Source organism: Triturus cristatus, chromosome 4_1 (assembly GCF_964204655.1).
Source record: "Triturus cristatus chromosome 4_1, aTriCri1.1, whole genome shotgun sequence".
Classification (NCBI taxonomy): Eukaryota; Metazoa; Chordata; class Amphibia; order Caudata; family Salamandridae; genus Triturus; species Triturus cristatus.
The window spans coordinates 176,998,385-177,009,828 of NC_140585.1; the positions used below are offsets into that span (position 1 = coordinate 176,998,385).

General features: G+C 46.0%; 1 protein-coding gene across 1 annotated transcript; it reads right to left on the reverse strand.

Annotated features, from left to right (window-relative positions):
• Positions 1-6,643: 6,643 nt before the first annotated feature.
• On the reverse strand, positions 6,644-7,591 carry LOC146853846 (olfactory receptor 5AR1-like). The gene has a single exon (XM_085650938.1). The coding sequence runs from the start codon at positions 7,589-7,591 to the stop codon at positions 6,644-6,646; it is 948 nt and encodes a 315-aa protein (XP_085507064.1).
• Positions 7,592-11,444: the final 3,853 nt, after the last annotated feature.

Genomic DNA, 11,444 nt, shown 5'->3' on the forward strand with positions numbered 1-11,444 from the left:
CCCAGCCTTCTTAAAAACAACCGAATGGAAAGTGCAGGGTGAGGCCCCTACTATAATATGCAGACACTCAGCCTAAGAAGTGCCCCAGTATCTTCTGGGGTGCTACATACAATTTTATTGTGGTGGAGTGTGGTGTCCTAGGGAGGGCAGGAACACCACCAATGGTCGAAAAGCATTCTGGGGTTTGCATCAGCCCCCAGACAAGCCCTAACATTAGGTCCCTTAAATTTGCTCTGTCTCCCAAGGGATCATATTGATGACCGCAGAAGATGAATGTCATGGTTCGAAGCACTCTCAGAGCATGACCTTTGGCACTTCGGCTCAAGAGGGAAGGGGTAACTGATGGTTGTCTGCCACCTAGTAAAAGTAGTAGTAAGACTTTTGTGCTCTCATATTATTATAAGTGATTCCCAGTTACAGTTTATGTTTTAATGAATGGTTTTGAATGTTGATACAATTCCCATTAATTTCAATGGTTTTATATTGCTTTTTGTCGAAAACCCTTTTTCCTTTTTATTTATGTAGTGACATCCTAACAAAGCTTGTAGGCCAGCCTTTATGTTAATTTGCTCTCATTATTGTCTGTGTAGTATAAGTGGGCATTTTGTGATAACAGTTGTCAGGCCATACGGGGGGTGAAAACAGTTCTGAGGGTGGCTCCAAAGGTATCCCGAGCTACCTAAATTTACATATTTGTTAATGAGTGCATAATATTTAGTAGTGTGTGTGTTTATAAGAAATAGCTCTGACTGGACAATGATTTATTGAGTGGAGTGCTGCTGTTGCATTTCCGAAAGGTGGGGTGCTAGCCCTGACCATCTTTCCTAAATAGGCATTAAACTGCTCTGCTTGGCTACTCTGAGCAAGTCAAGTGCTAAAATGTGGTATTTGGGTTCAGTTAAGAGAGTTTTGTGGACATATTACTTGTGTAGAACTCACATCTTTGCAACTAATAACCCAGTTTCTTACACGTAACCAATCACAATGCTTAGAATGCTGACAATAATTACTGCTGTATACCTGTAATCTATATTTTGTGGCATAGTAAAATATGTATATATTAAGGAAGCGCAGATTTACAAAAAAAGTCACGGAACGCAGAGCAACAGCCACAAATGCTGCACTGCGTTGAGTGACCGGGAGGGAGAAGGAGAGCATCATAGCTACAAAGATATGGCTCTCTCCTCCCCTCTCCTTAGCGCCGGCGCTGATTTCACCTGCCGTGTCCCAGGCACACAGCTTAGCGCCATAGTGCCTGGGTAGTGCCTGAGTCTACTGGAAGGGTACCCTTTCAGTGCAAAATACTATACAAAGACACACTTTAAAACGTTTCCTACTTTGCGTATGCGCTACACAGAGCAGCCCGAATGCAAAGGCGGTAGAGGAGGACGGTGGCAGTGTCTTCCTAGCCCGCTTGCCGTCAGGCTTCATTGCTCATAGCTGAATATGTGGAGAGAGCTGTAGTTCCTCTTAAAAATTGTTTGCGACCCTAAAAATCGTTGTTTAAAAATCTTGCACTTTTGGCATTTTTGCACGATAAGTCACTGTCTATTTTTAAAATACATTTTAATATTGTAATTGTATGTTGTTTAACTTAGTATTTTAAAGGCTTTCACTTACTCGCCATTAAATTGGTCTTCTCAGATCTGCGGGGGCACTGGGGGCTAAATCGCGGTCTGTGCTCGGTATTCAAGCCTGCCCGCCCGGGTCCGACTCGGTATTCTTTACCGTTGAGCGGAGGGCGGGGCAGGTGAGAGCCAGACACGCCCACCAACACAGGGCAGTCGAGCGGTTAGCGCTCTAGCAGCACTGACGAAGGACTATTTAGCCAGTCCTCGGCCCTAGCGCGCAGCGGTTGCGCGCAGAGCGGCGCCTTCGACCGCGCCAAAGACTAGCCTAAGACCAGCCCGTCTGCGCCCGTCCGCGAAAGGACGGGGCAAGGGGCAATGGGACCTAACATAATCAACTCACTAACATCCCCTAATACAAGGATAACCTACTCAGGTCCGGCACTACGGGAACTGTATGGGAATCTTACGCGAAGATGTGGATTGGGAGGTAATGTTGAAGTAGAAGGTCCGTTTTCTTGCCGCTATTGTCGAGCCCAGTTCACTACTTTTAGTCATGTGGCTTATACCCATGAGGGTATAACTGTTCATACACCCGCCGCTAATACTAGTAAGAATACTATTAAAATTCCTACAGGAAGGAAAAACATACTGTGCAATATAAGGTCGCTACCTAAACACACTTCAGAGGTATGGGACCTAATTTCCTCTAGCAACCCGGATTTGTGTTTCGTTACGGAAAAGTGGCTCAAACCTCACCCTACTCCAGCCATTGCACTAGCAATTCCCACCGGTTTTAAAATAATTCGACTAGACCGTCCCTCGAAAACAGGAGCGGGGATTGCTATTATCTACAAACAAGAAATTAATTGTACCATGGTAACTGAACTAACTACACCGGATATCGAATTATTAGTTTTTAAAACCTCTTCTTCCTTGAAGAATATACAGATGGGTGCCCTAGTATATCGCCCCCCGGATCCGTGCACAAACTTCTCCAACATTCTACTTGAGACCCTTGCCCCATTAATCAGCAATGATAGAGATTTTCTTTTACTAGGAGATTTTAATATACACAGTGAACTAAAAGAGTGCAAAGAAGCACAGTCTGTACTACATAACCTTTCCCTACTTGGGTTAACACAATTTAATTTAGGGCCAACACACCAGGCAGGACATACTTTAGACTTGATATTAGCTAACTTTCCTACAGTCTCATGTTTACCCCCTATTCAAATCAGCTGGACTGATCATTTTATCATTGAATTTTACACCTCCCAGTACAAACATATTGGCCAAGGGCCTATTTCCCTTCCCTGCAAACGGCGTCCTTGGCATAAAGTCAATGAAGTGACTTTCAAAGACAACTTTATTGAACCTTCTTACATTGCTTCAGAGAATATTGATTGTGCCCTAAGGAAATACGAACTAGCAACTAGGCTGACTATAGACACTATAGCTCCTTTGAAACAATTTAAACCTCGGCCTGCCAACAAACAAGAGATTTGGTTTTCTGATGATCTCAGGGCATTAAAACAGGCCGCTAGGAAGTTGGAGAAAAAATGGAGAACCTCCCACCAGGAGATTGATAGGAAGCAATATTGGGATTCTCTGTCTAACTATCATAAAGCCATTCGTGGGGCACGAAAAACCCATATAGCATCTCAAATTGCTGCTGCAGAGAACTCCCCGAGGGTCCTCTATCAGGTATTACAGTTTTTTGTTAAACCAGCTGCCTGTGAAAGCTCTGAGTTGGCGTCCCAACAGCTTTGTGACCAAATATCTTCGTTTTTTTCAAATAAAATAGACACGATTTATGAGAAAATAGTTGATTCTAATAATGCTAATACTACTGACTCTACCCATGTCTTTCAAGATACGGAAAATATGTACAATGTACACTTTTTAGACACTTTTCCTTCCATTACTTCTAAGGACCTACTAGCATTAATTACACAGATTAAAAGTGGTAGTCCGGATGACATTATACCTGCCAGATGTATGCCTATTCTTTCTGAACAACTATGTCCTATGATTCGGAAACTTGTTAATCTGTCTCTTTATTCGGGTTCCGTCCCCAGAGAATGGAATCGTGCGCTGGTAAGGCCCATCAGGAAAAATACCACCATTCCATGGACTGAACTAGCCAATTTAAGGCCCATTTCACTGCTACCTTTTCTGGGGAAATTGACAGAAAAATATGTCAATAGACTCCTATCCGCCTACATTGTAGGCGGCCTAGACTATTCTCAATCGGGGTTTAGGCCGAAACATAGCACTGAGTCTACCCTTTTGTCTGTGGTAGACGACCTACACATGTTCCAAGACAAAGGCTATTCGGTAATCTTAGCATTACTTGACTTGTCAGCAGCGTTCGACACCGTGTCACATAACATTCTTATTAACCGGTTGTCGAATGTAGGAGTTAAGAACAAAGCCCTTGCCTAGTTGAGGAGCTTTCTTACTGATCGTACCCAGACTGTTACCATGGGCACGTACCGTTCTAAGGAGGTAGAAATTACGAAAGGGGTGCCACAGGGCTCTTGTCTGAGCCCTATGCTCTTTAACATCTATGTGGCACCCCTGGCAAGAGTGATGCGTAAATTCGGTTTCATTCCCGTGTCATATGCTGATGACACGCAGCTCCTCTTCCCTTTCAAAACCCTTACTACGTAAATAAAGAACTCCTTCTCTGCAGGCATGAAGGCTGTAGGACAATGGATGTCCACCAACTACCTACAATGCAACGTCAGTAAAACCGAGATTATGCTGTTCGGGGAAGCCAAGATACTGTGGTCCCCTGACTGGTGGCCTTCTGATCTTGGCACGGTCCCAGAACCTAAACAGGTCGTCAAAAATCTAGGGATCCGCCTCGATCAGGATCTAGTGTTAAAACAGCACACTCACTATGTTGCAGGCGTATGTTTTCATACCATTAGCCTGCTACGTAAGGTTTTCCCTTTGTTGCCGGACTCTTTTAGAAAAACCTTAGTGCAGGCTCTTGTTCTGAGTCGGCTCGACTACTGTAATGGCCTGCTCCTCTCAGCCAATGAGGGAGTGTTGGCCAAATTACAGGTAAGTCAAAACACAGTGGCTCGACTGGTCCTTAATGCCCCGCCAAGAACAGCATCAAAGCCACTTCTAGAAAAATTGCATTGGCTGTCAATCCGTCAACGGACAAAATTTAAAACATGCTGTTTGATTCACAAAATCATAAATGGGCAAGGCCCCCTCTATCTGGAAAAGAAATTCATTCCTTACACCCCTACTAGGACCCTTAGATCTAGCAATGGTCATCTGTTGGCAGTGCCACGTGCCAAGAAGGCCAGACATGGTGGTAAAGCCCTATCAGTGGTGGGACCAACATTGTGGAACAGTCTCCCGCTAACTTTACGACTATGTCCCGAACATCTGAAATTTAGGAAACAACTTAAAACTTTGTTGTTCAAAAATGAGATCTAGTATGGGGCCCCTGGAACGCCTACCGCGGGGGAATCTGTGCTCCGCCGTTATTGCCCGATCCGTCGCCTGCCCCATCCCCTTAGCCGACCCATCTTCCTTGTTCCGGGCATTGAGTTTACCCAGCCCTAGTCCTGATCTCTTCCCCTTCTTGATACTCCTATGGACTGGTAGGGTCCCCCTCTCAGGGGAGCACATGCTGCTATTTCTGATTGTGGATTGCCTTGTGGGTTTGTTTTTCTGGTTGTTCTTTCAGTTTAAAATGAAACCGTACAGTGGGGTCCGGATGGTGTGGCTATCAACGCTGCTAACTCCTGTGCATCTTCCTCAGCCGCAACACACGCTCTACAATGTGTATCATATGCTCCTTTTGTCTGCTAGCGGCCGGCCGGAAGGTTGTAGGCCCATCTTTGTATATTTTTTGAGTTTTGTAATAAACGGTTTAAAAAAAAAAAAAAAAAACAAAAAAAAAATGAGATCTAGTTCAGCCCTCCCTTGCTCTGTAATGAACAGTCGAATAACCTGGCCCAAAGCGCAGAGATACTCCATTAGGAGTCGATTCTAGCGCTATATAAACCCACAAATAAATAAATAAAGCCGGAAAAGAAAGGAGAAATAAAAGCATTTCTCCTCTTAATGCCTCTTTTTTATAGTGTTAAACCCTGTCTACTATCCTTTGTAGATAGGGTTTTGTGTCACTCACAATTACTCGATGAAAAAGGTCCCTGGTATTCACTGTTACTCATCTTTAATTTAATCTTTTTTTTTCCCTTTCACATTTCCGATTCTCACAAAAACAGATGTAAGCATGAAATTCAAACTTCTTTAGGTGAGTACACAGAGTACTTAGAAACATGGAACTTTACAGACTCATGTCTATTCCTTATTGTCCACTTATCAAGCGTTAGCAGCTATTAAGTGTTGTGTGTGCTGTGCCTTATTGTGGGCACCTCCACTGCTTGGGGTGGACAAGTATCGAGCCATTCTTACCAACGAATGGAGGAGAGGAACAAGATGCATGGCACCCAAAAATAGATGTGAGGATAACACTCTGCAGCAGGCATGGCAAAACATTTTCTGTTTAATAGTGAGCAAGTAGAAACAGTCTCTGGAATGACACTACGATACAACATCTATTTTATTTACACACACCACCAATGGCAGATAAATAATACAGCAAATGACAAGGGTGTGATTTTTTTCTCATACACAGATTAAGAAATATTCTTCTAATAAAATTGTTTAAAAGCAGTTATTAATTACTATAAACACAAAATGGAGGGTGAACTTTCTTTTTTCTGCTAATGGTGTCTTCAGAAAGAAATTCCAATCTGACATACATTGGGGCAAAACGTCTTGCACTGTAGTCTTTTGCAAAAAATCCTACATAGCACTATATTGCTATTGGAATTTTCATGAGCAAGCAAAATGTGAGTAGATATTTCATTTGGAATCCAGAATGTTTGTAGGGGCTTTTTTTCTGAAGCTACCAATTCCTATGCATAGAGTACATCCCAAAGCTCACATCCCTCACTAGAGGACGGTGGAATGCGTGACTATGCAAACACAACATAACACAATTCTGCCCACACATCCATTGAATGCAATCATGTTCTTCAGCAAGGCACCATGGAGAGAAAGGATCCTCTCTTTGCTTTCTTCATTGCCTCCTTCATGTCTGTGTTTCTCAGACTGTAAATTAATGGGTTTATCATGGGGATCACCACAGTGTAGAATACTGAGGCCACTTTGTCATGGTCTAGAGAGTAGCTGGATTTTGGTCTGAAATACATGAAGAGAATAGTACCATAGAACATGCAGACACAGGTGAGGTGGGATGTGCAGGTGGAGAAGGCTTTCCAACGCCCATCACGGACCTGACATCTAATGACATGTGAGATGATATATGCATATGATACCAGTATTATTGTAACACAGCCTGCAGATGTAATGCTTCCTAAAACGAATACAACAATCTGATTGATTGTAGTGTCAGAGCAGGAAAGTTTCCAGAGTGGTGGAAGGTCACAGAAGAAATGACTGATCATGTTGGACAGACAGAAGGACAAAGTGAAAGTATAGCTTGTCTGAATAACTGCCTGTATCAATCCACCTAAATATGCAATGAAAGCAAGCTGAGTACAAACCTTTTCGTTCATGATAGCTACATAGAGCAAAGGGTTACAAATAGCAGTGTAGCGGTCATAGGCCATTACTGCAAGAAGAAGGCTTTCTATTGTCGCGCAGCAACACACCCAGAACAGCTGAGCAGCACAACCAAAGAAGGATATAGTCTTCTTCTCTGACAAGAAGTTGCCAAGCATCTTGGGAACAATGGCAGAGGAATAGCATAGATCCACCATGGATAGGTTGCAGATGAAGAAGTACATAGCTGTGTGAAGATGTGAAGTAGTTTTGATTAGAACAATGATGCAGGCGTTTCCAAGAACAGTGATTATGTATACAATGAGAAACAGCACAAAGAGGAGAACGTGCAGCCTTGGATCTTCAGTGAAGACGGAGAGGTGAAACTCCATCACCAAGGTCAGATTTTTTCCCCTCATTTATCTAGAACTGCTATACTAGAGAAAAGAAAAGAGTCATTACATCAGGGTTGGACTGCAAAGCTGGCTGAATAGTGACTTCTTTGTTCTATGGAGGCAATGTCCGGATAAGCAAAATGGATGCACATTCCTAATTTATGTACGTGCCCACCCAAATCAGTTGGCACATTCGCAATTTAGAGCGGTGTGTCTCATTAACAATACAATGCACCCTCCTCTACAAACTAATGCCCTAATTAGCAGTATCTCAGTACTCCTACCCATTTCTTTGCCCACTCGTAAAGTATACGATACCGGGGCTCCAGGTAATTTGGCAGGTGTAGTGGGAACAGCTCAGGAATTAGAAGTGGAATACTGAGAGTCCGCTTGGAAAAGAGGATTTACTGAATGAATCAACAGTTCTAGATCTGATTAATCCTGTAATTTCTCATTTTGACCCAGAGTGTCACCAAGATATTTTGGTTCAATCAATCAATCAAAGGCATTTGTAAAGCGTGCAGCTGTTCCATCCGAAGTGTCCTAGCACTCAAACACTATGAACACTGATATCAGATTAGGCTACCAGGGATTTGGGGAGAGATGACCACTGGGACTGTTAAATGGTAGCGGTAGTTTCAGTCGATAACCTTTCAAGTATTTGCCCGGCGGTAATCGCCTCTCATACCACTCGATAATTTACCAATGAAAGAGGCAGGCGCCGGAGACTGGAAGGCAGGAAACAAAGTTTTATTCCGTCGGAGCAGAACACATCAGATCAGACAGCAAGGTATCGTCACGAGGTGCTCTAACCGCATCTCTGAGACCTGGTCTCTTATACACCGGTTTATTGCTTTATTACACATAGTACATTCTTGAGATTCTCTTGATGCATGAAAGAACATCCCCTGAAGCCCCGGCTCAGATCCGATCCCACACATAGTTACAGTAGAGGTTCCCACCCTACCCGCAGTGGGAGATGGCTATTGCGCAGCAGGGAATTCCGCCAATTCCCGGGGGTGTGTGCGACCGGCCGGGTCTCAGGGGGTAGGGGCTTTGATCCACTGTAATCCCTTTGATGTGGGGTGTTTCCCTTACAGTAGGGGCAATAAACTGCATCCGCAGGGCTAGGTGATGGCCTGGGACCAGTTCGGACAATGGGGCGCAGAGGAAGGGGGTTATCAAAGGTGCGGCATGACCATGTATGGGATGTCGGTCGGATGTGGTTCCGTAGCAGGGTCGCGCTGAAGGAGAGGGTTTATGGCCCGTGTATGAGAGAGCGGGGGTGGCCGGCGCGCGGCTGGATGTTCGCAGCGCCAGGGGGAAGCGCTGGTGATCGAGAATGAGCGGGGAGAGAGTGGGGTGCCTAAAATGGCGGCCGTGCATTCGCTGTGCGTGGCGCTGGGGAGAGGCAAGATGGCGCAGATAATGTTCAGTTTGCAAGCTAAATTTCCACAGTCCTCCCTTTTAACATATCTCGCCAGCTTGCCTAGTTTGGATCTATCCCCATAATACCCCGTACTTCCACCTCATTCAGAGCTTTCATTCGCTCTGTTTCAAAGTCCAAAGTCTTAGGGCAGATGCATATCATAAAAAGCAAACACAAAGGTGGCAGACACTGAATCCCCAAGCAACATCCACATAGTATCACGATTGGTATGAGGATAAATGAAAACAGCCTCCATCCCCAACCTTTAATAGTGTCCCAAAACCAACTCCCCAGTGACCATTCTTCTTGCTCTTGATGGACCTCTGTGGACAGTCTGTGGAGGTGTTCAATTGCTTTGTAGACTGAGGGTGAGTTATCCGGTACGTAGGTACAACAGCTGGACCCAATGATGCGGCATGCTCCACCCCGATCAGCCAGAACCACATCTAGAACGAGGCGGTTCTGAAGAGCCACCAGGCGGACGGCCTGAAGCTCAGCGGTGTTGTTGGCGAGGGCACCAGCTGTAATGTTCATCGCCGTCTCGACTGCCTGGGTTAAGTGGCGGATGGCACGGCTGTTTGCCATTGGACCCCAGAGTGGAACAAGGCCTTTCACTGCGTCCATGAACTGTGCCCCGGCGGAGTCGGCTTGCACAATGTCTTTGGCCCGCTTCTGTCGGTGGTGGTTTGCTGGAGCCACATATGTCGGAGGAAGGACAAAGGCGATGTAGCAGGTGCCTCCCCAACCTTTCGGAAGCCAGGTGTAGGCCTTAGTACAACAGACGAAGTACATATTCGGGGAGGCAACAAAGGAGGGTGGGTCAACTGAGTCCAATGTTTGGGTGATGAGGCAGGAGCTGTGGCCCACCAGCTGCGTCCCCAGGCCTTCGATGCACACAAATCCAGTGATGTTGATGACGGACAGGGCCACTGTTAGGGTGGCGGCCGTCCGTTTCCGGAGGTAAGAGAAGGTGGGTCTGGCTGGGTTGTTGAACACCTGCATTTCAACTCGTTCTTTGGCAGGGATGTCCATGTGAAAGGAAGTGTTCGATCTCAGAGGGCAGAAGAGGGCAGAAGTTTTTCCAGTTTTGTTCAGCCAGAACCCATGGTAGAAGTGTGACATGGTTCTGCCGGAAGTGGCATTGTCCTTGTAGCTTTCTTGCAGGAGGATTAGCCAGGCGAGGCAGGAACCATGGACAGAAAAAGGTGAAGGGATGAAAGGGATAGAGTGTCCAGTGGCATGTGGCAGCAATCCACAGATCCAGCAATTGGTGGCGTTGGCAGCAAGATTGTGTTGGTGGAGCAACTGCACAAAAGAGTTATTCCAGAACTCCTTACGCCTTTCTCGGAGCTGGGGTGAAAGTGAGATCAGATGGTGTTCTTTCGTGGTGGTAGGTTGAACGGTGGTCAGCAATATCTTATGAGCGGGTGTGCCCTCCTCCATGATCCAGAAGGTGACCACGAGGAGAAGGCAAAAGAGAAGGGTAATGAAAAGTGCGATAGTCTTGAAGTTGTGCATTCGGTCAGTCTTTGGGTTTTTGTAGTGGATCTTCGGACGTCCGGTTGCTTCCATCATCTTCATGTCGGGCGCTTCCATCACCTTCAAGAGACTCGGTAGCGGGCAGAACCACAGACTTCGCTTAGTTTCTCTCCCGGTGGCCTTTGAGGTGACTAGGCTACCGCTCTGAGATTTCCACTTAGCCTGTGGTCTGCTTAGCCGAAGTTCTCTCCTTTCGTCGCAAGTTATACCCTTCCTTGGATGGCACGGTGGGATCAGGATATCTTACTAAATCGAGCGTCTCTGTATCTGGGCAGCGGCTCAGGGATGGTCGGTCTTTGTCCCGAAGTTCTTCTTGGGCGGTGATGTTGTCGGTGGTTGTCAGGGTCGGTGATACCTTCTTGCAGTGGTGTGCATGCGGCCAATTGCGTTTCCCCTCCACTCGAAGAGCTGTTCGGGTGGTGATCAGGACTTGCAGGAGGCCCGTCCACCGGGGCTCCAGACTCTTGGTGCGCTGGAAGTTACGCACTAAGACGAAGTCACCGGGTTGGATGTCGTGTCCCGGGCCCCTGGAAACATCGGGAATGGCGTGCAGCACCTGCTGATGGATAACAGACAACGTCTTAGTTAGGTTATACAAATAGTCAGACATGAGGACGTCCGGGACGTCGTGGATGGATGTTGGTTTTGGTGCAGTCCAAAGGTTCATGGGCCGCCCAAAGATGACCTCGTAGGGGGTTAAGTGGTGTTTGGTGGGGGTGGAACGCATTGATAGCAATGCTAGTGGGAGAGCGTCTGGCCATCTTAGTCCTGTGGTGGCGACTATTTTTGCTATCTTAAGCTTCAATGTGGCATTGTGTCGCTCAACCAGGCCTGCAGATTGGGGATGGAAGACCGCATGGAATTTCTGTTTTACACCCAACCCCTTTAAGATGAGTTGGATAACTTCGG

Bases quoted from the DNA above. Each gene is read 5' to 3' on its own strand.
- LOC146853846 (XM_085650938.1), bottom strand. From the start codon at position 7,591: ATGAGGGGAAAAAATCTGACCTTGGTGATGGAGTTTCACCTCTCCGTC.